This window comes from Prionailurus bengalensis, chromosome B4 (assembly GCF_016509475.1).
Source record: "Prionailurus bengalensis isolate Pbe53 chromosome B4, Fcat_Pben_1.1_paternal_pri, whole genome shotgun sequence".
Taxonomy (NCBI): domain Eukaryota; kingdom Metazoa; phylum Chordata; class Mammalia; order Carnivora; family Felidae; genus Prionailurus; species Prionailurus bengalensis.
In genome coordinates, this window is record NC_057358.1 from 15,684,274 (window position 1) to 15,711,511 (window position 27,238).

Below are 27,238 nucleotides of genomic sequence, written 5' to 3' on the forward strand. Positions count from 1 at the left end.
ATTTCAAGGACCCACTGATGGATTGATAGGGCCTGCCTACGACTCTGTGTCTGTGATTCTGAAGACTGAGTGCATGCTCCACTAGAAGGGGTGCTGTGATTGATTAGTGATGCCTACCCTTTAATTTAAGTGTTTCACTGGAGTAACTGGTATCTCAGGGCCTGGAAAATTCCTACTCAAATCTTTCTTATCAGCTGGATGTGACAGTTACATTGAATTGTACACAATTTGCCTCAGGCTACAAAACGACCTATGGTGTAGGTTCAATAAGGTTTACAATAAGGCTTTCCAACTTTTGACTCTATTAAATATGTTTGGTTAGTGTTCAGACCCACCAGGTACTAAATTCTATGTAATTGCGACCCTATTACATTACATCTTCAGTAAGCATGTGTACTGCTCATTTTTTAAGTAAGGAAATCAAAACACTGAGGAGACATATTTGTTTTTGTTTAGTGACTGATTTGGCACTAGAGACTTAGGGGGAAAACATTTTCCATTAGTGATGACTTCAAAGTTACTGTTCTAAATATAGTTATTTGAATATATATGAATAGTAAAGTGTTCTACTAGTTAAAGTAATATGATAGAGATGTCATGACAAAAGGAAAAAAAGCAAAAATTTGATTTAACTGAATATGCTTTCACAAACAAGTTAGGAAAAAATACAAAATATTCAAGTCTACTAAAAAGAGTGTCTTAAAATGGAAAGCAAGGTAAAATTTTAAACTGATAAATGACTTTGTGGTTTCAAACATTTATATTTCTTACTTATTTCTATTAAAATTAGGCAAATACAAAATCTCTAAATTTTTTAAATTTTTAATGAGTTTTTATTTCTTTTTAATTTTTTTAATGTTTATTTTTGAGAGAGAGAGAGAGAGAGAGCGTGGGGGGTGGGGTGGGTAGCAGAGAGAGAGGGAGACACAGAATCCAAAGCAGGCTCCAGGCTCTGAGCTGTCAGCACAGAGCCTGATGCGGGGCTTGAATTTACAAACCGTGAGATCATGACCTGAGCTGAAGTCAGATGCTTAACTGACTAAGCCACCCAGGTGCCCTTAATTTTTAATGAGTTTGTAATATTTTATTATAATTAGTCTGTCATAACTTTCTTACCATGTATAAAAAATGTTTTTACCTATAGCATACTTGATCTTGAACCCCACATGTGTGGGGCTGTTGTCAGATCGGAATCTCAAATACATCACCTCTCCTGAGGACAACTGGCTGTTGGGCAAAGATGTTCCGCAAACCTTGGAAAGTACCCGTGCATTTGAGTCAGCCCCATCACGCAACTCAAGGTAATTGGATGTGCAGCTACGGTGGAGAGAAAACTCCATTTAATATGTAAAGTCAATTGCTTTGACATATTTAAAAAATAAAGACTTCACCAACTTTCTCCAAGAGCATTATTAAATCATCATTTCTGCAGCAGAAGACACGATGACAGTTATTTTAAATCATATGTCACTTCAGAATACTGCACACTATTTTTCTAATCGTAATACATTCTTTCGTTAGTAGCTCAAAAAGATGGGTTTTACGTGTACGACACCAAAGAATATTTTCTTATCTTCCTCCATATTCTGTGCTTGTTTTACAAATATAAAAGTCATTCTCAAATTAACCCCCAGGAATTTCAAAAAAACAAGTACTTTGTTTCACATGATGATGAGACACATGTCACATGACAAGGAAGGACTCTCTCCCTTGACAGCCCTGCCACCCGGGGTTAATGGAGAGTCATAGCTGGAATCTTCCGTGTCCATAAAAGTGAGTATTTACCCAATATTTCTTAAGAAAGTCAGCCAATTAATGCTCACTGACTAGGACAGTGGCATTGTGTCAGGTGCCCATAAATGGTAAGCAAAAGCTCTCATACCTAAGTTTTCTTTCCTACATATATTCTTGCAAATGTATATACACGTTTGTTACATGAACAGAAAAATTCAGGTTTTGTCAGCCAGGATAGTTATTCTCTTTGTGTTCAACACAGTAAGACTCACTCCCCAGTTTGTAATCCCGTAAGCATTCTCATTAAAGAAAGACTGGGAAATTGGATTGTCCTTGCGTTAGTCCTTTTTCCGACACTGGTGACCTCTAGTGTCACGTAACACAAATGTCCATTTGTTGAACAGGCATTTTATTATTTATGACATTGAGTATGAGGCTGGGAAAATAAATATTCATCTACCAGAGACACTATATTTTTCCTGTGGGAGGAAGAATGGATAACATCAATCTCAAACAGCCATCGTCAGTGTCTCCTGGAGGATGTGCATGGTGTCAGGAGGAACAATATCTGTGTACACAATCCACTCAGCTAATGACAGAGTGGCTGGCGGGCAATGTTTTCAGGCTCGAGGTGTAATGCATGTCCCTTTTCCATCCCTAGATGTTCTACGCCGAGAAAAGAAGAGAAATTATCCTCGAACACGACGGCTGAAGAAAACGAACTCTGAGTAGGAGAAAAATGAAATGGAGTTGACTTGACATACCTGGGTGTTTCTTCAATATGGAATTGATCTTCAAACTGCAGCCTTATGAGCTTTCCAGGGGGAGCCGCTATGAGCCACGTGCAATCAGCGTGCTGGGGGTAATTGTCAGGGTGGTTGGGGGAGGTCACATATCCAGCAGAATCCGCATCGTGGATGTAGATATTGCCCCCACAGGCTGTTGAGAAACACAATGAAATCAACCTACAGTCTGGAGAAAGAGGATGCAATGCCACTAGCTGCTTCTTCTTCTTTTGTTTTTCTCTTTTTGCACTGTCTTGTGTCTTTTTTTTTTTTAATTGAAGTATAGTGGACACTCCCTGTCACATTAGTTTCAGGTGTATGACAGTGATCTGACAAGTCTACATGATTTCATTTGTATGTGGAATCTAAAAGACACAAACAAATAAACCAAAAGCAGAAACAGACCCATGAACACAGAGAACAAACCAGGGGTTGCCAAAGGGGAGGGACGTGGGAGGATGGGCAAAATGGATGGAGGGGAGTGGGAGGTACTGACTTCCAGTTATGGCATGAGTAAGTCATGGGGATAAAAGGTACAGCATAGGAAATGCAGTCAATGGTAACAGAAGAACGTTGCATGGAGCAGATGGTAGCTACAACCTGTGCTGAACACAGCATAACCTCTAGACTTGCCACTATCATTCTTAAAAGTCTCTTTGGGGTGCCTGGGTGATTCACTTGGCAAAGTGTCTGACTCTTGACTTTGGCTCAGGTCACGATCCCACAGTGCGTAAGATGGAGTCCCGCATCGGGCTCTGCGCTGACAGCATGGAGCCTGCTTGGGATTCTCTCTCTCCCTCTCTCTGTGCCCCTTCCTTGCTCTCTCTTGCTCTCTCAAAATCAATTAAAAAACAAACAAAAACACAAACAAAAATAAAGTCTCTTTATCTGTATTTCCAATCTCAACGTCCCTTCCTCAAGAATTATCCTCATTTCCTTTTTTAAGCAAATAGACTCTGAATTTGCTATTGAGGGAGCTACCCAGTGTGTCACTTTTTAATTTGCTCAACCGTGAATTCTTGCAGAGAATTTCTCTCTTCCTTTTTTTAAAAAAAAATTTTTTAATGTTTATTTTTGAGAGACAGACAGAGATAGAGTGGGAGCAGCGGAGGGGCAGAGAGAGAAGGAGACGAGACACAGAATCCGAAGCCGGCTCCAGGCTCCGAGCTGTCAGCACAGAGCCCGATGCGGGGCTCGAACTCAAGAACCGTGAGGTCATGACCTTAGCTGAAGTCGGATGCTTAACCAACTGAGCCACCAAGGAGCCCCAAGAATTTCTCCCTTCCTTAAGGCCAATAAAATGATGATGGTGCATAGAACATGCAGTAGAACATCATCGAAGCACTAAAACACATTCACCACTTAGATAAGCACATGAATGCACTAGCACTTAGGACTTCCCACTGACCGTGCAGTTGAATAGAAAGAAGCAGAGCTGTGACCTCCACGTTTAAAAGACTAAGCAAATTATATATATATATATATATATATATATATATATATATATATATATAATATTGCACAGCTCTGTGGGCATTCACTCATTATATTTCTGCAGGATTTAGATGCATTTGAAAAGCAAGGGACGAGTGGCATGAGAGAATCTGTTAGCCACTTTCTGTAAGAAGATAAATGAGTTTTTAACACTTCTTTTCTAAAAAACCCAGGTATTATGTAAAAATACTTTCCTTTTATCAATAAGCATTTTTGGGTAATCTCAGCAAACAATCCAGGCCAGAGTGAATTGGGTACTTACAATGCCAATGAAATGAGCCTACTAAGTTAGCCTCAGATCCCTGATCTGCTAAACGCTATCGGCATTTATTTCTGCTCCCATTCAGTCACTTACAGTGCTATCCTGAATTTTGCCATTCCCTAGAATGCTTTTAGTCTCTGAAACCCTAAATGGCAGATTCCTCTGACTGCCTTCAATACCCTTGCCCTTGGCCCCTCCCTTAGACTCACCTTACAAAAAAAAGAAACCAATTTCATGACTGTATGCAACTCAAACCATTTGTGGAAATCAATGCCAACAAATGTGTGTTCTCCAGGCTCGACACGGCCAAGCAACCCTGCTGTCTCACAGAGATATAAAAACCATGTGAGGCTTGACTCTATGCCGTAAACCCGTATTCTCCCCTCTTTTTTTAGCCTCAGCATGCCAACTCGTGTTCTCCTTTAGAGTGCAATGGGAGAAATCAGATGGGAACGCCTTCAATTTTTTACCATCCTAAATGAATTCGTCTGCATCGCTGCCTTCTTTATCTTTCTCTGCACACTGTCTTCCTATAGTTCGGGGTCAGTCTCGCACTCCACTGTGTCCCCAGGGATCATGCTGTGTGGAAGCCTTCCCCTTACCCTGTGCTCACACTCTCTCTCCCTCCTTCTCCCCTCCTGCACCCCTCTCTCCTTGTTCCTTTCTTCTTTCCACTCACCGTGGGCTCAGGTCACTTAAAGTCACTTTCTCTGACCTCACTGCCCTCTTTCCTCCTTCCCCCTTGGTGCCCCTTGTTGCCTCATCGTTGTGTACCCAAGGATCTTTTTGATCTTTGTTTTATATCCACAGCATTTAACCTGGTTGACCACATCTCTCTACATTTCTGTCCCCCAGCTGCTGGGACACGGAGCTCTCCTCCTCCTTTTATACCTCACACCATTCCTCCTTCGGTCCTTGGGTGTCTCTTTCCGGGTGTTTCCTAGAAACTGGAACTTTGTGTCTCTTAATCCCCGTCACCTATTTCACCCATCCCCCTGCCCCCTCCCCTGTGGCAAGCACCACTTTGTTCTCTGTGTTTAAGAGTCTGTTTGTTTGTTTGTTTGCTTGTTTTTTAGATTCCCCATAGAAGTGAAATCAAATGGCATTTGTCTTTCTATGACTGGCTTATTTCACTTAGCATAATAATCTCTAGGTTTATACATATTGTCACAAATGGCAAGATTTCACTCTGTTTTCATGGCTGAATAATACTTCATTGTGTGTGTGTGTGTGTGTATACATATAGGTGTGTGTATATGTGTATATATATGTGTGTACATACACACACACAACCCACATCTTCTTTATCTACTCCTCTAGCAATAGACAATAGATTTTGAAATCAAAAGAACTGCAAGTCTAATACTGAGGGCAGAAAGATGCGGAGAAGATCATGGCCATACAATTCTTAGATGAAAGAGGGCCCACAAAGGAATAAAAGAGTCATAACACGGGCAAATAAACGCTTAGTGAACCTGAATTATCACTAAATTTTGAAATCTGTATTGTCCAATTTTGAGAAGCAAAGGTTTACTCTCCACTAACATTACTCTTTCTTTTGAAACTATGCTTATTTACTTATTTATCCAATTAAACATTATATAAAAATAAATGCCATAAAACTAAGTCATTACAGTAGAATTAAAGATAATTATAATCAAGTATAATTAAGTAAAGGTAATTAAGTTAAAGTCCACCGCCATAATGTATAATTAAATGGGTAATAACAGAATCCCAGGAATACACGTTCATTTTAAAAGAAAGCATACAAATTATCATAAAACAATGTAATTATCATTCTTACAATGTTTCTATAACCGAACGTAACTTATAATTAGACATTTTATAATGGCAAGGACTAAGGAATTTCAGAGTATCCTTAACATCGGTTTAATTTATACTCGTGGAGAATTTACTTTGCTCATTCTCTTGATAAGAAGGCTTAGAAAAATCTAAGCCTCATTTTACTTATCTGTAGAATGGGAATGATGGCTTCCTTAAAAAAGTAGTCAGGATGAGATAGGGAATGGATCAAGCATATAGTAAGTAGTACTTAGAATAGGTAGAGTAGGTGGCTATTCTCATTAAGTTACTGATCCTAGTTTAGAAAAGAAAGGCTTACATATTTTTTTCCTTGAATTTATTTAAACAAGGAAAACCAAGAAACCGCAGGAAAAATACAGGCTTTAGTCTCAGCCAAAATGCTTACCTAAACTCTTTGCCTCATATTTGATTTTAAATCCTTGCCCTCCATTACTGCCATCAGAAATAAACTGAACAAACATTCGATTATCTGAGGTGAACAGAGTGGATGAAGGGCGACTGCCACAAAAACGACCATTTCCTCCATGGCTTCCCAAGGGTGGAGAATAGATATCAGGTCCATTTTTTAGCTAGGAACACAAAACAAAATTGCATAAATCCCTTCATCCAGAGACAGCTGAAAGCACACGAGTCCTATCAATTTATGTCCCAGGAGAGAAGATTCATTTGTCTTTTGCAAGAAGTCTGCAAAGACAGTGATGCAAAAAGGTGAGAAGCACGACTCACCACCAAGTAATCGCCCTGGCTGCACGAAGAATCTCCATTTGGAATCTGGAAGGGCTGTTCAAAATGGACAGCAATGGTCAGACCACTCTGAACCAGGACATGCCACGAGCAGTTGAGGTTGGGACCGTAGGTCTCTGGATACTGAGGTGATGTGATGATCCCCCTGTCTGCATGCAAATATCCACCGCAACCTTTCCAAGAAAACAAAGGTATTTTATTTAAGTAACATTTGCAATAAGATTTTTATGTTGCCCTGTTTTTCCTGAAGATTTTTAAAGCACAGGCAATAGAAATGTGGTTTGAAACTAATTGGGACCAAAGTATAAGAGGCAATCAGGCCAGCAGGCATTTGTTGAGCACACACGACAGGGTACTCATTTTGTGGTTGTTGCTAAGATCAGGATCTAGAAATAAGTAATAGAGGCAAATGATTCACTTTATGAAGCTTACTTTATAGGTGAGTAAGCCATACAACAAATGCATACATAATATGTGGACGGGGATAATTCTACAAAGAAAGGTGAGGGGGAGGGAGAAGGGTACAGCATTGTCTGGGGACGTTAGAGAAGGTCGCGTCGTCACAGAATCACCTCAAGAGAGACCCGGAGAAACGAGGCATCAAGCCAGATGGCGTTGCGAGAGAAGAACATTCTGGTTCAGAAAACGCTTGCTTTAAGGCTGGATGTGTCAGTGGTACATCATGCAAGTCAGAATGAATGAGACACGGGGACAGATCCCAAAGGAAGCAGGGCTGGATCAGGCGGGGAAGTGAAAGGACTTATTCTGAGGAACAGAGGAAGATATTCAGGGGTTTGGAGCGTCAGCGTGGCATGATGTGACTTAGATTTTTAAAAGCATCACTCTGTCTGTAATACCTAGACTGTAAGAGGGGGCAGAGGGAAGCTGAGCAGAGTGTCCGGTCGGAGGTGATTGCCTGGGTCCAAGGAGAGATGACAGAGCCTGGACTAAGACAGTACAGTGGCTGGGGTCTAGATGTATTGGGAAACTAGAATCACGGTGATTTGTTGACGGTGAGGACGTAGGGTGTGAGAGAAAGAGAAGGATCGAGAATGACATCAAGATTTTTGGCTTACACAACTAGAAGGATGCCCTTTCCGTCTATTAAGATTGGAAAGAGTGTGGAATGAACAGGTTTGGAGGGTGGGAGAGGGTGGGAAGCAAGAGTTCGAGTCCCACGTGTTAAATCGGAAATACTTCTAGATACGCAGCTGTCCAGGATGTAGGTGTGCGTGCGCACATGTACACATATGTACATATATACATGCACACATACATCTGTCATACCTAAGTACATGAGAGAGAGGCTGGGAGCAGAAGGAGAGAGTGGAGGGTGGGAGCAGGGATTAATTTTCCAGTTGTCAGGGACTAAACAGCTCAGGGAGGGAGTGCAGCGAGATTACACAACTACTTAATCACAGGTGGAAATTTATCTCAGGTCTGTCTGATTTCAAAGCCCGTTCTTTTAAGCAGCCATGTGACCTGCCTCCCTTGAGTGTGAAGAAGATAATTTATCTTCCATTGCTCCCTACTCTATAAAAGACATATATAATAGTGCAGGAAATATTAGATAAATGTTTAATGTCTATATCGAGAGTCGACTTTAAAATTACACCTCTTTGGTTAAAAACATCAGAGTCTTTCAATGTTCCATTTTCCATGAACTGCTTCTTTAATTTTAACCCAGTTTGGGTTTACTGGATTTATTACTGGACTTCCCATTTTATCAAGTTTTGAAAGTCTCGGTCATACTGCACATGATCGCCTCCCACATATCGTGCACATTCTCTGACTCATCCAACTCATATTTTAAGAGAAACATAGTCTTCCTGCCAACCCTCAGATAAGGGATTTAAACCAAAAGATTTCTGAAGACACCTTCTATATTACTTCCGGTATTCCTTAGATTGAAGAGGACTCTGGCTTATTGTTCCTTTGATGGGTGGTGGGTAAGGGCTGTCTAGTTCTGTTCTAGCTGAAGCCCTCAGATAGGCTGAAAAATGGTTTTAAAGATGTCACCCTTTGTGCCTACCATGGATGCACCTCCTTTTGGGGGGGAAGATGCCATGCCCAGGGACCTGAAGGTAACAAATCCTTCTGTGCAATCCTGGACACAGTTTTTTGGACCAGGACTCAGTACCTGGCATAAGGATAGCCAGCCAGAAGCTGGGCAGAGACCCGTGTGCTCTCACTTACAATCTCTGTCCTGGCATAGAAAAATAAGCAGAGTATATTAGAGAGAGAGACAGAGACAGAGACAGAGACAGAGACAGAGAAAGAGAGACAGAGACAGAGGGAGAGGGAGAGAGATGATGAGGTGAGATGATATGACATGACATAAAAAATAATGGAACTTAGTACCCTTATGAAAGGACGCATTAAAGCCCGGTCTGGTGACACTGAAGTCAGAGGTGAACCGGATGAACATGTACTCTCCAGTGGACCGGATGGGTCCAGGGATCTCTCTGCCACAGAGAACCGCTAGCTGCTGGGCCTGGTTATTGTCTCCTATGCCAAAGAAAGGAAATGTCAAGCGTGAAAATATAATGCCTTCAGAATCTCCTCCACCATCATTTGCAACCCAGACAAAGTGGCTCATATGTTTTTTACAGAATATCGCCATTCCTGAGAGATAATGAGATTTTCAAGTACAAGGACGCTCCAGGGGTTACATCATTCTGGCTCCAGCTCATGATCGAACTGCCTACCTTTCTCTTTACCCTTTATGTTAAAGTCTCCCTTGACAGTTCCCACCGTCTTTCTAAAAACGGGGCAACTGTTCCTCCTGGCACTAAAACTCAAAATCGGAGCACATGAGAGTCAGGAATGACGGAGGACCAGTGCTGATGTGTGTTAGAGACCCTGCTAAATTACTCTGATCACTGAAGGTCCAGTATCTGAAAGAGAAGAAAGATTGGCTCTTCGGCAGCAGATCCTGTACTATTGTGGCAAGGTCATTTGCCAAGAAGTGTGCAACTTTTATATGAACCTCAGCTCCAGAGAGTTTTTTGGTTGTGGCTGTGTTTTTTGTGGGTTTTTAAAACTTCATTTGTTTTATATCATTTATTCATGTTGCTATTAAACGAACACACATATGTCCACCTGTGGAGGATGAGAAACGTTTCAGCCAGGGTGCCCTCCAAGGAGAGAGGCAAAGGACCACTGGGTCACTTCATGGCTCTTTTCCTTTTTACGACTCTTGAACATAAGCAACATGGAACAAAGCCGCAACCAAAGCCAGAATGGAGCAAAGGAGATGATAAAATATTTGGATACTTTGGCTGGGATTTTTTTTCCCCCTAAGGCAAATAATTAATAAACTTCAAGCTGATAAAAACCAAAAAATAGAGTACGAGACATGAGGAAATTTTCCCCTGTAAAACAACAATCAGCAAAATTAATCCTTCCGCCATTGATCGCCACCTAAAACGCACTAGTATTAACTACTCTAGAAAACAAGGTAGTGTGTGGGATTACAAATGCAATGGTATAGCCATAAATAGGAGAGGCTTGAAAGGTATTCTTTGGAGGGTTTGTGGCCTCTGAAAATTTTTGGTACTTTATAATTCAAAAGTTTCTCTCTTTAACTCCTTTTGCACGTGTTATTTTGCTACACATTTTGCCCTAAATTGTTTTGGTGGACTTACTCTCTAATTACCAATGTCACAAAATTTGGAAGTTCATTGTATGTTGTTATTTATTTCATAGGTGCATATTTTCTCTCTCAGTGAGACTGGATAGGATCTACTGATTTGTATTTCTTTTCTAAACTTCACCTCAGACCATGTGATGAAACAGTGCTTATCTCTAAATAATTACTTAGCCATCACCTAACTGATGAGTTGGTAGATAACCCAACAACCGTAAGATGGTTTGTTTCTCCCCACAGTATCCATAATAAATACGGAGGTATGTCTAGAGCCTTCCATGACTTCACCATATGGATGGTAGCAGGCATGAATCTGATCTTTAAGGGGAGGGGAAAATCAAAGGTAAACAGCCAGGGCTAGAAGGTAGTCTGGTGATTCTCTTTCTAGTCCAGACTCCTCATTTTAGAGACGTGGACGCTGGGGCCCAAGATTACCAGTAGCTGACATTTATCGAGCAATTATTATTACCACTTTGAGTGCTTTACATACAATATCAGACTTTATCATCACAATAATGCTATTAAGTAGGTATTTTTATTATCCCCATTTTGTAAATTGGAAACAGTCTTAGGGAGGATATATAATTTGCCTGAAGGCATAGAGCATAGAAGTCATCAAGGATTTAAAACCCTGGCTAATTAACTCCAGATGCTCAAACTATACTATTATATGATTTCCCTAAGATCACAAAGTACCTTTTATATCTATAAATAGATAAAAGGATTACTGATTTTTGACTTTTTTTTCTTTTTTTTTGCCTTTTCCCCCCTTTTCACTGTTTTTTTTTTTTTTTTTTTTTTTAAATTGTATCTAGGTCCAATGTAGTTTCATGGAACCTCAATTTTGGGGAATCTTGGTATGTAAAATTTGTTGTTACATAGTCTGGAAAAAATTGATTCAGTCTTGAACCATCACCAGCCTGTAAAATGAATAAACAGGTGGGAGAGTGGCTCAGGTCTCCCAGGAAGGCTGCAGGGCCCTCTCTGGGGTGGCCCAAGAATGTTCACAGCCAGCCTTGGACCAAGGGACAAAGGCCCAAGGCCTGTGATGACTGGCCAATTGCACAAGTGGCCTGTAAGTATCATTGGTTGTGGTTAATGGCTTTAGATATTTCCTTCAGGATGGTATATACCCCTGCTACTCGGAAGGAAAAACCTGGCTGGACGAAGAACAAATAATTGAAATGGGACTTGAAATTTTATTCTAAATGTAGACAAACACTGAGCCAATGAACAAAATACCCACCAACTGCCACATAGTAGGCACTCAACAACCACGTCTCGAATGAATCAATAAACAAATGAGGAAATAATGAACCTATTCGGCACCAACTCATGTTGTAAATAAAAATCTTTTTGGACAGGTTGCACACCAATTTAAAATATTATCATTGTTTTGGCATAGAAGTCAATCTGCAGAGCTCTCCAAGTTCTATGCCTCAGCAAGAACATTCTATAAAGTGGATATGATGAAACCTATTTCAGAAATATCTCTAATAAAGTAAATTGAAATCTAAATTAAGCAATTCCAAATTCTGCATCTACAAAATGCCAGGGCTTTTGCTAGGGAATTTTGTGTTTATTATGTTCCCTAATACAACAACCTCACGAAGCAGATATCAGCCTCTCTTTCACAGACAATAAAACAGACCTGGAGCCATTTAGCAGTTTAGCAAAAACCACCTCAATAGAAAGTGATTTTTGAAAGAGTAGCCACACTTTACTTCATTAATGCAGTTACCTACTGAAGATGTTTTTTCAAAGTTTCTACTATATTCTGAACACTCAGAATATGTGTGCAAGGACACACTCATTTCATCACATGAGAAGTTTTAAATGTTAACATCCACAGGAATGCCTTGATGCGAGAAAAGACGGCAATTTCTCTGAGCAATGCGCTGGATGATGGTTGATGGAAAAGGGGGGAAAGTTAAGGTTTATCATCTCCTGTTTTGTACGACTGACTTGAGCGTTAGTGTCCAGCCTCTACAGAAGGAAAATCAAGCACCTCTGCCGTTTCCTAACTGCCTTTCACGGAAGTCTAGCGTTGAGGGGATAAGGAAGACACAAGCTTACCTGTTAGTAACCTGTGGGCAAAAAGCAAGCACATGTTCGTTTGGTCCAGAAAAGGCTCTGAAGCTTTTTTTATTAATTTCCAAAATTTAACAATTGGGAAATTCATAGAAAATTCTGTATCTTTAACATCTCTTTAAAAAAAAAAAAGGAAGCTAATAACACTGAGCCTGCCTTCCTAGTAGCTGCCCCTTCAACTCTGTGCTCCAGATTAACACTTTCTTTGCTATGTCCCCTGTTTGTCTAGGTAGGCAGGTGAGGTCGCAATGTCTGTATCTTGTGGTTCTTAAACTTTAGAGACCATCATTATCACCTGGAGGCAGGGACAAGGGTCAAGTGAGAGAGGCACTTGCCTCATGGGCAACATCCAAGGAGGTCCCAAAGACCTTAGAAAGCAAGATAAATAATATTTTACTGCAATAGTTAAAAACTGAAATTTAATGTAAAATGGTCAAAATATCACCATTTTCAACAAAGACAGAATCCAACCGTGCAGTTTGCATAATCTTGCCTTGCTTTCCTCAACCTAAACGTGGCCCCTGCCTGGAGGGCTTTTTAAATCACAGACCTAAGACCCACTTGGAGAGTTTCTACTTTGGTAGATCTGGGGCGTGGCCATAAGATTGGCATTTCTTCCCTGGTGACACTGATCCTGCTGGTCCGACGACCACACTGGGAGAAACACTGGTCAGAGGACATGGCTTGCCTCTCCTCCAGCCTTGTGAACCGTGAAGCATGATTTTGCACATGTTGCATATTAGCATTATTCTTATCCCCCATCATTACATAGCCATACCACACCTGTGCATAGAGGAAAACATGAAAAAATATAAGCCCTTAATTCTACCTATTCTACCCAGAGATTCAGTAGACAAAGAGAATTGAATACAAGCAATTATATATCTATAATAATATATATAATAATAATAAATATATATAATAATATATAATAACATATAATATATATTTTTTTTCACACTGGTATCTTAAGGTCATAGGTATAAAATATCAAAATGTATCTCCAAGACCTTTCAAAAAGAAGGCAGCACCACCTGGAAACTCAGACCATTATTTCCTACTTAAGCCAAAGATAGTATTTTCTCTTAGTAAGATAATGCTGTTCCTGAGATAGTATGTGCATTAGTTTGTTACAGGCAATTTAATATTTTCCTTATGTTCTTCAGAAATTGTAGCCAATTCTGGTATGGGATGCCTTCACTGACCCTAATGTCAGGGAACTTCCATACAAAACGGATGGAGGCAGTAAATGAGTATCACTCTAACTGAACATGACTCTGTATGTGTCAAGGTTGAAACTCGGTAGTTTTGTGTTTTGCTTGTATGTTTCTCACCATCTCTTATCACAAGTTTGTCATAGTCACATGTTCTGTGAGCTTCGATGTCCAGGGAAAGGATGTTGAGTTCCACGGTAGAATCTGGAGCCTGAATGAGCCACATACAGTCAGCGCTGTTACTGTAGCTTTCGGGCCAGCCTGGGGAGAAAAGAAAGGCTGGCGCATCTCCTGTCCTCAGGAACCCACCACAAGCACCTGTAAAATGAAAAACAACATCTATGAGATACCTCTGATGGAGGAGAATCTAGCACGTTCATTTTAAAATGGCAGCTCTGTACCAAAAGGACACAACCAATTACAACAAAGTTCTCAAAGAAACCTAGAAATATTTTATTAAACCTGCTGACTCACAAAGCTGTGATTTCTGTTCATTTATTTTTTGTGTAAGAAAAACACTGTATTCTGCTTTTTTCACCATAGCCTTGCCACACGGCCCGTTTATTAGTGTCTTAGTGTCTTTTATTTGTTAAGCATGAAGTTAGTCCACGTAGAAGACCTTCTTTTATTATCATTATTATTATTATTATTATTATTAATGTTTCCTCTGTACTTTACCTTTTTTTTGAGAGAGAGACAGAGAGAGAGCAAGCGTGCCCCAGCATGAGTTGAGGACGGGCAGAGGGAGAGAGAGAATCTTAAGCAGGCTCCACGCTGAGCATAGAGCCTGACACAGAGCTCAACCTCACGACCATGAGATCATGACCTGAGCCCAAATCAAGAGTTGGATGCTTCACCGACTGAGCCACCCAGGCATCCCTCCTCTGTATTCTAATCTTTACTTTTTCAGCATAGCTGTTCACCATGTTATTTATATGTGGGCAATTTTGAAATCATTTTCAAATTAGTAAAATGTATAACAACAGCCTTTCTTCATTTCTTATTAATTTTTTAAAAAATTAGCTTCGTTAAAGTATTCTTTGTGTGTCATAAAATGTACCTTTTAACATCTACAATTCAGGGGCTTTTAGTTATAGTCACAAAGTTCTGTAACCATCAGGGCTAATTTTAGAACACTTTTACCATTCCAAAAAGACACTTTATACCAATTACCACTGATTGCCTATTTTCCACTCTACCAGTCCATGGAAACCACTAATTTACTTTCTGTCTCTGTCTATGGATTTGCCCATTCTTGCCATTTCATATACATATAATCGGACAACATGTGGCCTTTTGTGACTAGCTTCATTCACTTAGCATAATGGTTTAAGGTTCATCCGTGGCATATTTCAGTATTTCTTTCATCTTCCTTCATTCTTTTCATTTCCTTGCTTTAAGCCTGTCCAGTACTCCACTGTATGGATATATCACATTAAGTTGTATCAGTTGTGCGATATTTGGGTTGCTTCTGCTTTTTCACTATTATGAAGAATGCTTCTATGAACATTCAGTTTATAAATTTTTGTGTGGACTATATGTTTTCAATTCCATCAGGTATATGACTAGGAATGTAACTGCAGGATCATACGGTAACCCTGTGTTTCAATTTTTGAAGAACTGCTAAACTGTTTTCCAAAGTGGTTATAACTTTTTATAATTTTACCAGCAATACACAGGGTTCTTATTTTTCCACATCCTTGCCAACCCTTGTTATTGTTTGCTTTTGCCAACCCTTGTTATTGTTATTGATTGATTAAAATCATCCTAGGGAATGTAAAATATATATATTTTTTTAGTATGCCATTTTAATTCACTTGTTCTTTTTTTTTTACTATACATACATACATACATACATACATATATTATTTTTATTGAGAGACACAGAGAGAGAGAACACGTGCAAATGGGGAAGGGGCAAAGGAGAAAAACGCAGAGAATCTTAAGCAGGCTCCAGGCTCCAGGCTCTGCATGTGGCCTGACACAGAACTCGGTCCCATGTCCGTGAGATCATGACCTGAGCCAAAATCAAGAGTCAGATGCTCAGGGGCACGTGGGTGGTTCAGTTGGTTGGGCGTCCGACTTTGGTTCAGGTCATGATCTCATGGTTCGTGAGTTTGAGCCCTGCATTGGGCTCTGTGCTGACAGCGCAGAGCCTGGAGCTTGCTTCAGATTCTGTGTCTCCCTCTCTCTCTCTGCCCCTGCCCTGCTCACACTCTGTCTCTGTCTCTCAAAAAAGTGAATAAACATTAAAAAAAAAAAAAGAGTCAGATGCTCAACTGACTAAGCCACTCAGGCACCCCTACTATGTATATTTTTAAGTTATTTTCTCAGTGGTTGTTCTGGCAGTTACAATTTACATCTTAATTTGAAACAATGTAGTTTGGGTTAATACTAACTTAATTTGAATGGTACACAAAACTTGGCTCCAATAAAATTCTATTTCCATCCCCATCCTTTGATGCTATTTTTGCCATAAAAATTACACATTTAAACATTACAAATCCATCAACATAGTTTTATAGTCATTGCTTGACGCAGCTGTCTTTAAATCAGAGAGCGGGAGAATCACAAACAAAAATGCATTTACAATGTCTTTATATTTACTTATGTCATTATCTTACTGCATGCTATTTATCATGACATTTGTCAAGACATGCTATTTGTCAAGACATGCTATGGTACTTTCATTTCAGTCTAAGGCCTTCCACTAGAATTTCTTTTAGAGTAGATCTGCTCGCAATAAATTCTCTCCATTTTCATTTATCTTGGAGTCTTTGAATTTCTCCTTAGTTTGGAGGATATATGCGCTGGGTATAGACTTTTGACTTTTAATCAACAGTCTTTTTATTTCAATACTTTGAATGTGTCATTCCACTGCTGTCTGGCTTTCATGGTTTCTGATGAGAAGCTAGGTGAGGACTCCTTTTACGTGATGGATCACTTTTTCCTGGTGCTTTGAAGATGATCCCTTTTTCTCCAGCTTTGAGAGTTGGTGACTTGTCTAGGTATAGATTTCAGACAGCTTATCCTATTTGGAGTTTACTGGGATTCTTGGGTGTGTATAATAATATTTTTCATCAAATTTGGGAAGTATTTGGACACTATATTCAAATATTCTTTGTCCCCCTTTATCTCCCTCCTTTTCTGGGGCTTTCATTGTACATATATTAGTATAATTGATAGTTTCGGAGGCTCTGTACAATTTTTTTCAGTCTTTTTCCTTCTTTCCCGTGGACAGGCCAATCTCAATTGACCTATCTGCACGTTCGCTGATTCTTTCTTCTATGTGCTCAAATCTGTAATTGAGCCCATCCAGAGAATTTCAATTATTATACTTTTCAATTCTGACATTTCTAGTTGGTTTTTTTCTTTTCATAATTTCTATCACTTTCTCGATAGTCTCTGTTTGGTGATACATTATTCCCATATTTTCCTTCAATTCTTTAGACGTGGTTCCTTTTAACTTTTCAACACATTTATAATAGCTAACTTAAAGTCTACATGTGTTGGGATATGCCTATAAAGCTCTAGTAGGCAGTTTACAACTCTGCCTCAGTCTTCACTTCCTGCTTACACAGACCCTCAAGATCACATAGAGTTGAGAGATCAGGGCCCTCACGTCCTCTCTTGGACATGTGCACAGTCCTGCACCTGTGTGTGGCTTTCTAAATTTCCAGAAATATGTCAGAGTTTTCCAAAGCTCCCTAGGGGTATCTCATTCCCCAGGATTTTCCTTTTACAGTTTTATTCACCCTCTTGTTAGCTGCACCTGGTATTACTGCCACATATAACTGTGATGTTAAACAGTCGCCACTGATTGTTTTCTACAAACACCCTGGGGATAGGGCACAGAGCAACCGCTGAGGCAGGTCAAATGAAGACAAGTCCTGAGAATGGAGCTTTCCTAGGAAGCTGCCAGATAGGTCAAATAATGGTAATTCCTTAGGAATAGGAGGTTTTCTGTAGCTCTCAACCTGTTCTACCCCTTCCAGTAGGCACTCAACTACTGGTTTCGCAGCTACTCTAGTTGAGGATTCTGCGAGGCAACTGCAAAGCTGAGGCAAGGGGAGAGATGGAAATAGGGAGAATTAAGATGCCAGAAAGCTGACTATTTTTCTGAGATTCAGCCATCATTCTTGAATAAACACTCTTTAGATTGTTGCGAGCTTTGATGAATTTCCAGGGTTCTCAAAAGCTGATCTTGACAGTTTTGACAATGTTCTCATTGTTTTCCTGCAGGAATGCTTTTTCAGAGGTCCTCACCCCACCATTCCAGAGGTTTCTGACTTTTATACCAGTACATGTTTGAATGTTACTAGGACCACCAGGAAGTGAGTGTAAACTTTTATGGGACTAGGTCCTAATTCTTGTGTCCTATTTCTACACAGGCTACAGAAGTAAAGAAAAAAAGAGACAAATGAAAGAAATTTTCAAGTGGAAGACTTTAATATTACTCAGGGTCTTCAAATGTTAAGATTTACCTTTATGTAAAATATTTCTTACCTTGAATTTATAAAAGGCAGTTATCAAACTAACCGACTTGGGGTCATTATTCTTTTTGGTCAAATATTCATTTTCCCTCATTTATAAACACATGCTGACATTGCAATTCCTGATCCTTTTGTGGTTGAGTGAGGTCATTTGACCAGTTTGAGCCAATGAATTATGAGCAAAATAATTTTGTCACTTTTAAGCTGAGCACTTTTGTACTGAGACATGCCAGAGCTCTCCTTCCTCTGGCCATGATCACAGTCAATGTCCCAAACAATGTCAGCTCCAACAGCCTGGGCTATGCAGTGATACTGATGACAAGGCACTTAGTTAATCCAAGAAGAATATGTAACACAAACCAGAAAGAAACTTTATGATTTTTCAGCAACTCAGAGTTTGGAATTGTTCGCTACCACAGCATAACGGATCATGTCCTGACTGATATGCTGACTAATCTTTTCCTACTCGATGTGTTTAATTTCCTTCAAATGATCCTCATCCACATTAAGCTCAGTTTCCTTCGCTTTCTTTTCTTCTGCCTGTACCACATGCTTTGTCATTAAATAATTTAATTACTAAATTGTTATTTAACTGACATATGAATACTTTGTCTTTCCCAACTATTTTTAAGCTCCTGGAGAGTTGAGACCAGATCTTTGTCCCTTTACTTAATTGTCTCGGTGTATCTATAGCAAATCCTCAATAAATATTTATTGAATTAAACTAAACATATGCATGTGTAAGAAATGCTGATGGTACAATGTGCAATATATAAATATATTTTAAAATTTTTTTTAGTTTTAATGAATCTTTCAGAATGCGATGCCACCCTATCATCTAGGTAACTAGTAAATTATAAAATTCTCTTATCTTCTTACTTTCACCTTCCCTTGTTCTCAAGGAAAATGAAATTTATGATATAATCACTCATCCACTTAACTCATCTAATTACAGAGCTTAAGTATGAGAAGAAAATTTGTCATTTTTGAGTACTAAATTATATTTGTTGATATAATATTTTCCCTGGGTAAGTGATTCTTTCTCTAACTTGAGATTTGTGGCTATAAAAAAAGCTTAATTCAAGTTTACTTAGAAGAGTTATCCAGAATTAAATGGATAGCTTCAAATTGCATTTGGCAATCTTGCTGATGGTTCTTTGCTCTTAGATAAGTAGATTAATATTTTAAGAAAGAGATTCATATTCAATTTTATGGAAACATCTTGTAAGGGGGGGGGGTGGAAAAAACATCTCAGAACAGAATACTCTAGGTGCATTAAATGAAAACAAGTATGAATGATACATTTATCAGTTACCTCTGCCAATACAAATTCCCAAGAAGTTAGAAGCAAATAGACTCTAATCTTTTAGGATATATTTAGTCTTAGAACAAGTTCAAAGTTTGAATATTCTTCAATGAGAACCTATGATAATGTGTCTCAGTCAAGTACAGCCGATCCTTGAGCAGTGCAGGGCTTAGGGGTGCTGACCCCCAACACAGTAAAAAATCCATATGACTTTAAGTAGCCCATGTGCCCAGCATAGGCTCAAGCTCACGACACTGCGATTAAGAGCCTCATGCTCTACTGACTGAGCCAGCAGGTTCCCCCAAAATCCATGTAACTTTTGACTCCCCCAGAACTTTATTACTAATCGTCTACCATTGACCAGAAGTCTTACAGATAACAGTCAATTAACACATATTTTGTATGTTACATGTATTACATGCTATAGTCTTATAATAAAGTAAGCTAGCTAGAGAAAAGAAAATGTTGAGAAAATTGTAAGGAAAACAGGGGCGCCTGGGTGGCCCATTCGGTTAAGCGTCTGACTTCAGCTCAGGTCATGATCTCATGGTTCGCAAGTTTGAGCCCCACATCCAGCTCTGTGCTGACATCTCAGAGCATGGAGCCTGCTTCAGATGCTGTGTCTCCCTCTCTCTCTGCTCCTCACCAGCTTACACTGTCTCTCTCTTTCTCTTTCTCTCAAAAATAAGTAAATGTTAAAAAAAAATTTTTAATAAGGAAAAGAAAACACATTTACAGTACTGAACTGTGTTTACTGAAAAAATTCTCATATAAGATTTTTTCAATCGCCTTCATTTCAAACTTGTGTTGTTCAAGGATCAACTGTATACCAAGGTTGGGAATACCCCCCAAACTGGGCTGTCAGACTTCTATGACAACCCATAAAAGCCATTCAAAATTGTTTAAATAAAATTTTAAGGAAAAATCAGTCTCCCCAAACACTGCTTACCAAGGGAATTAAGGATGTCTTAAACATAGTCAAATAAAAGTTTGACAATTAGGCTAATTTTACCTTAAAACATGAAGGTTTATGACCAACGAAGGAGAAAGTGAAGCATTTCTGAAGGCACGTTTACAATGAAATCTAGAAAAGGGGTGCCTGGGTGGCTCAATTGGTTGAGCTTCCCACTTCAGCTCAGGTCATGATCTCATGGTTTGTGAGTTCCAGCCCTGAATCGGGCCCTCTGCTTTCAGCACAGAGCCTGCTTCAAATCTCTCTGCCCCTCCCCCACTCACTCACTCTCTCAAAAATGAAAATAAACATTTTTTAAAAAACTTAAAAAAAGTGAAATCTAGAGGAAAAACAGTTACTTCTGTCTTCTAGTTGACCCATAATATTGTGTGTGTGTGTGTGTGTGTGTGTGTGTGCATGCAGAGCATTTACAAATCAAATTTTCATAGATCTCTAAAGGAGTCTCTAGAAGTTATAAGTAGAATGCCTCATGGATATCAAACCCCTAATTAATATAAAAAATATAATGGGGAAAATATAAAAAAAACCACAAATGTACAGTTTTTACAAAAGGCAGTATTTATGAAATTAAAAGAACACCTGATATATATGGAGGGTTTTAGGGCTGCACTTATTCTTAGTAATTTACATATTTGCCACCTATTATGGGAAGGACCTTTGAAACCTATTACGGGAAGGCCCATGCATTGAAACCCAAAAACAGAATTTCATTTATTACCGTTTGGTAAGACATACCTGGAGCGATTGTAGGGGAAGGTCCAACAGAGACATTCATTGCAAACCACTCCAGAAGGAATCCTTTCCCTGAGATTGAAGAGTCAGAAGAAAACTGAAATGTCAAGGAATTTCTAGAGGAGCTAAAAGATTTGGTCTGGGTACCACAGTAAGTTCCAATGAGGCGGGAATGAACACCAAGCCCATCGTAAATCTGCACGTAAAAAAAAAAAAAGATAATACAGCACTGAATTCAAGTAATTACCTCTATTTTTCTTCATAAAAAAGAAAACTAAAAGGTTGCCTTATGTTATTATAATTTCATCATAATGAAAAAAATAAACAAGTAAACACCATATGTCAGTTGAAATAGAAAGCACCATTGAATATAAAATATGACTGCAAAAAATTTTAAGGTGTTTTAAAATAATTTCATCTTTGCTGCAGAATTATGTTAATACATAAGCTGTATGCAATATAGCTCATTATTTGATCTACAGTAAAATTTAGGGGTGGAAAATTAGGAATCAAGATAGTTGTACAACAATAGAACTTATTGAATGTGCTTTGGGGCCTCAAAGGAAGGAATTAGAAAGTAACAGAAAAAGCAACAAGAAGGAGGAAAGGTTTAAACAGGCAGGTATCGGAAAGTAGAATTAATGACAACAAAAGAGTGACAGCTTGTGAGGGCTCAACACACATTCAAATCACTCAATTATTTTTTTTCATTTGGTTGAAAATATGAAGTTACCTATTTAGAGACATATTTTTATAGTTACAAACACATAGCATGGAGCACATTGTTTTTTTCGGCACATGTGGAAAAATGCCATCCAACCATATTTCCTATCCTTTACTTCATTTTGTAAATAATTTGGAACAAGTTCATTGAAATTGTTATAAATTTCTCTGCCGAAGCTAGGAGATAAGCTGTTTTTCAAACTATGTAATAATGATTTCCACACATACGAAGCATCTTTAGGTACTGAACTCTAGGTGAGGCCCTGCGGACCCAAGATGAATAAAATGGAATCCTGGCCTTTGAGAATCTGATAACATAGTTAAACTCACAGAAGGACAAAGTAGAGTAGTGGTTTCCAGGGGCTGGGGAGAGAGGGAAATGGGGAAATGTTGGTCAAAGGTTACAAAGTTTCAGTTATGCAAGATGAATAATTCTGGAGATCTAATGTGCAGCAATGTGACTACAGTTAATACTGAAATATATCATACTATTTCTGTATTATATACTTGAAATTTGCTAAGAGGGTACATCTTAAATATTTTCTTTCACACACACAGACATATACGCACACAAAATCCAAACGATAACCATGCAAGGTGATACTAGTATTAATTAGCTTGACTGTAACAATTATTTCACAATGTGTACATAGGTTACGATATCAAGTTGTACATCTTAAATATACCCAATATTTATTTGTCGAATATACCTGAATAAAGCTAAAAAAAGAAAAAAAGAATGTGACAGTGTTTTTGAAACTGATGCAGTAACCAAAATCTGGATGGCAATAACCACCACAATTTTATATTTATTTATTTTAAAATGATCCTTCAAACTTTTAACACTCTAACATAAGAATACACAAGAAAATGAGATATGAGAGAGAATACTTAACTAAGATATACATATACACATAGACAAAGCCCAAGAGGTAAATTACAATAATGCTAAAAATAAAACTTAGAGAATCCAAAGAAAATAAATATAATGACAGAATTACCTTTTCATAGGTAATCTAGAAGAGGTAATCATGATCTAGGGAGGCCACCCCATGTGATTTACAAATGCTTCAACTGACATTAACTTGATTTGTTTTTGCAAATAGAAATTCACCAAAATGTAGTAACACTGATTGCCCTTGGATACTCACCCTTAATTTGTCATAATAGCAGTTCTGAGTTGCTTCAATGTCTATCTCCAAGATTCTACCATGGATAACTTGAGACGCATCCACATTTACTATCCATTGGTAATCAGAGTTGTGGGGGTAATGTCCAGGCCATAAGGGAGAGGCGATTTTCCCATGAGTTCCCACAATATTATCATTGCCAAATACTAGGAGGGAAAACAGAGCAGTAAATCAGAAGTACTTAGAGTAGCTCTTTAATCAAATGAAAGAAACAAAAGGCAAGGGGTGTTGAAAAGGATGGACTTTTAATTGGCTGTGATTTCTATTCTGAACACTGAAAGAAATATTGCTTCCCTTTTGATTTCTGTACTATCTACTAATTCCTTGGAGAACAGTGATTTTGTGAATGGAATTTCATCTCCTAAGAAGGTGGCATGGTGTGAAAAGAGGAGATAACTTCTCATGTGAAAAGGGGTTCCCAGACCCCAGGAGACCTGATGACAAGTGAAGGGGTATTACCAGGCTCATTCTCTATTTTGTTTACCTATTTTCCTTTTTACTAAAGAATGGGACATGTTTTCAAAGTTTTGGTAAGAGAAACAGACATATTGGAATGCCATGAAAAACAGCTAATTATGGAAAAGTCAAGTTAGCAAATAAAAATATTAACATTTTATTCTATTAGAAGAAAACCCTGTTGTTATAATATCTGAGCACTTAACTCAATCCTAAAATATACTCAGTGTTTTGAATTTGAAGAATAGAGAGTTTGTGACTTCAAACGAAATACCCTTGGTATCAATATGCTCAACCTGAAATAAGTATGTTAGAAGGTTCTAACAAAATATCATGTAAAAAGTTTAATATAACATTAGGTAGAAACGAGCTTAAAAACAATTACTAGAGCCACTCTCCCTTGCTCCTGGTGGGCCATGCACATGTAATTTAGTTTTTATAATATAGTTTAAAATGAAGTAACTCCATAAATACAACCAATCTAGGAGAATAGAGTTCAGGATTCTTCACTTACTGCATTACTAAAAAATGTGTTATCCTTTCTAGTTTGTAGGATGTTCTCTGGAAACCATCGATAAAACAGAAGCAACTTACTGTTAGTAAATGTGGCTTGGAAGCCTATGCCACTGCCTGAGCCATCGGAGACAAATCGGATCCACAGTCTGTGCCCAACAATGGATGAATAATTGAGGGGGAGGACATTTCCGCAATATCGCCCCACCAAAGTACCAGTGGCGTTTCCTTCGCGGATCTCCACAAAATCCCTGTTACAGTCCTGAGAATCCTCCAACTGGAAAGTTCTAATTTGAAAAGAGAGAGAGAGAGAGAGAGAGAGAGAGAGAGAGAGTTTTGGAGGATTAAATTGATAGAATAAGCTTTGAGATTATCCCGAAACACCTGCTGTTTTCTTTATAACTGTTCTTTATAAAACTTTAACTTTAATCACGTTATCTTTGAGCCAACTCCAAAAATTTCTTTCCCCCACATTTGCTGAAATGCCTGTTGCAGAGATACAAAGGCAATTAATACACGGCCTTCAAGGACTTTTCTTTCTAGGGGGAAAGATTGGGCAAGAATACAGGAAAAGACACATTATAAGGTAGAATATCATAAAGTGCCCTCGGAGCTAGAAGGGTTCGAAGATTTGGAGGCAGACGTATCACATCGGATTGTGAGGCTCAGTCACAGCTTAACAGAGAGATTGTTTCTGAGATGGAAATGTAAACATTAGCTGGATTTAAGGTACAGAAATGGTGAGCACAAAACGCATGTCGATAAGAGCACATACACAGAAAAAGGGTGAGGCTTATTTAGAAATCTGTGAGAGTTCTAGTTTGGTTAGAACATTGAGTACTTTTAAGAAAACATTAGGAGACACAGCTGAAGCAGTATCATGGGCTAATTTTGCCAGAGCTTAAGTGACAAAGGCATCTGTACTTAACTTCTGAAAAGGCAGGCGAAATATGGGATTTGTAACAATATAGGCTAGAGTTTGGAAATACGGCCTATTCAACTTGTATTATAATCTGCAGTTATGATGACATGGGAGAATGAAAGATAGGAAACAACATCTACTCAATGATTGCCACAGATAACATATAGAGTCTGGAACATGTAAGTGTTAAATGAATGCTTTCAGAATGTAGCTTTAGTGCTTTATAAACTTGGACATAATCAAGACGGTGTGAGGGGCGCCTGTGGGGTGCAGTCAGTTAAGCACCCAACTCTTGATCTCAGCTCAGGGCATGATCTCACAGTTCATGCGTCTGAGCCATGCATTTGGGCTCTGCACTGATGGCACAGAGCTTGTTTGGGATTCTGTCTCTCCTCTCTGCCCCTACCCTGCTTATGCTCATCTCTCTCTCTCTCTCTCTCTCTCTCTCTCTCTCTCTCTCTCTCAAAATAAATACACTTTAAAAAATTGTTAAAAATCAAGATAGTGCGGTATTAGTGCAAGGGTAGACAAAGAGATGAATGGAACAAAAGAGAAAGTCCAGAGAAGAACCCACCAATACAGCCCAATCCACGCTGCCAACATAATTCAATGGGGAAAAGAAAGTCATTTTATTTTTTTAATTTTTTTTTCAACGTTTTTATTTATTTTTGGGACAGAGAGAGACAGAGCATGAACGGGGGAGGGGCAGAGAGAGAGGGAGACACAGAATCGGAAACAGGCTCCAGGCTCCGAGCCATCAGCCCAGAGCCTGACGCGGGGCTCGAACTCACGGACCGCGAGATCGTGACCTGGCTGAAGTCGGACGCTTAACTGACTGCGCCACCCAGGCGCCCCAAAAAAGTCATTTTAACACGTGGTGTTTCAATTACTGAATATCCTTATAGAGGGAAGAAAAGACAAAAAATCCTCAACCTCTACTTCTCTCCACACACAGAAAATAATTTAATATTCCTCCTAGATATACACATAAAAGCTAGAACCATAAGGCTCCTAGAATAAAACAGAGAATATCTTTACCACCTTGGGGAAGGCATATATTCCTTAGATATAATGCAAAAGGCATTAACCATAGGATTTAAAAAATTAATAATATGACTTCATCAAAAATTAAAATTTCTCATTAAAGACATGACTAAGAAAATGAATAGGCAGGTTACAGACTGTGCAGGGGGAAGAAGAGATCATTACAAAACATATATCTAACAAGGGACTCATCTCTGGAATATAAAAGGAATTCCTACCAAAAAAAAAAAACATGAAAAAAACAAATCACCAAGTTAAAAATGACAAGAGATTTGAACAGACACTTCAACAAAAGTTGAGTGAATAGCCAATGAGAATGTCCAAAATATTTGATGTCATTAGTCACCAGAACAGTGTAAATTAAATATCACAGTAAGCTATCATTTTATACCCTTCAGAATGGCTAAACTAGAAAAGACTGACAAGATCAAATGTTGGCAAGCATATACAGCAACCGGAAGTCTCATGTGTTTCTGGTGGGAATGTATACGGATAGAACCACTCTGAATAATTATTTGGCAGTTTCTTGTAATACTAAATATACATCCAGTTAATGCCCCGGAACTTCCTCTCCAAGATATTTACCCAAGAGAAATAAAAAATGCAAGAGCATACTAGTATCCTGAATATAAAAGATCTCTTACAACTCAAAAATAAAAAGACAACTCAAGTAATAGCAAAAGAACTGAAAATGTAGTGCCCCAAAGAAGATATATTATGAATGGCCAATAAGAACATGAAAAAATGCTCAGTCACTAGTTATTAGAGAAATGCAAAGGGAGACCACAATAAGGAAACACTTCACCCCCATTAGGATGGCTATTATTTAAAAAATGGAAAATAACAAATGGTGATGAGGACGATGAGAAATTGGAACTCTCAGGCATTGTAGGAATGTAAAATAGAGCAGCCACTGTAGAAAACAATTTGGCGATTCTTCAAAAAGTTAAGCATGGAATTACCATATTCTACTTTTAGGTATGTACCAAATTCTACTTTTAGGTATATACCCAAAGAAATTACAAGCACGGGCTGAAACAAACATTTGTATATCAGTATTTATAAAAGCATTATTCACAATAGTCAAAA

General features: G+C 38.6%; 1 protein-coding gene across 1 annotated transcript in view; it reads right to left on the minus strand.

The window, feature by feature from the left end:
• CUBN (cubilin) overlaps positions 1–27,238 on the minus strand; it is a 276,911-nt gene that overhangs the window by 84,101 nt on the left and 165,572 nt on the right. The window contains exons 37-45 of the mRNA XM_043564676.1: positions 24,265–24,470; positions 23,176–23,360; positions 21,305–21,497; positions 13,918–14,115; positions 9,205–9,351; positions 6,826–7,016; positions 6,485–6,668; positions 2,499–2,673; positions 1,139–1,317 (exon numbers count right to left, since the gene is read on the minus strand). Coding sequence (XP_043420611.1) covers positions 1,139–1,317; positions 2,499–2,673; positions 6,485–6,668; positions 6,826–7,016; positions 9,205–9,351; positions 13,918–14,115; positions 21,305–21,497; positions 23,176–23,360; positions 24,265–24,470 — 1,658 coding nt within the window. The remainder of the gene's footprint in view (positions 1–1,138; positions 1,318–2,498; positions 2,674–6,484; positions 6,669–6,825; positions 7,017–9,204; positions 9,352–13,917; positions 14,116–21,304; positions 21,498–23,175; positions 23,361–24,264; positions 24,471–27,238) is intronic.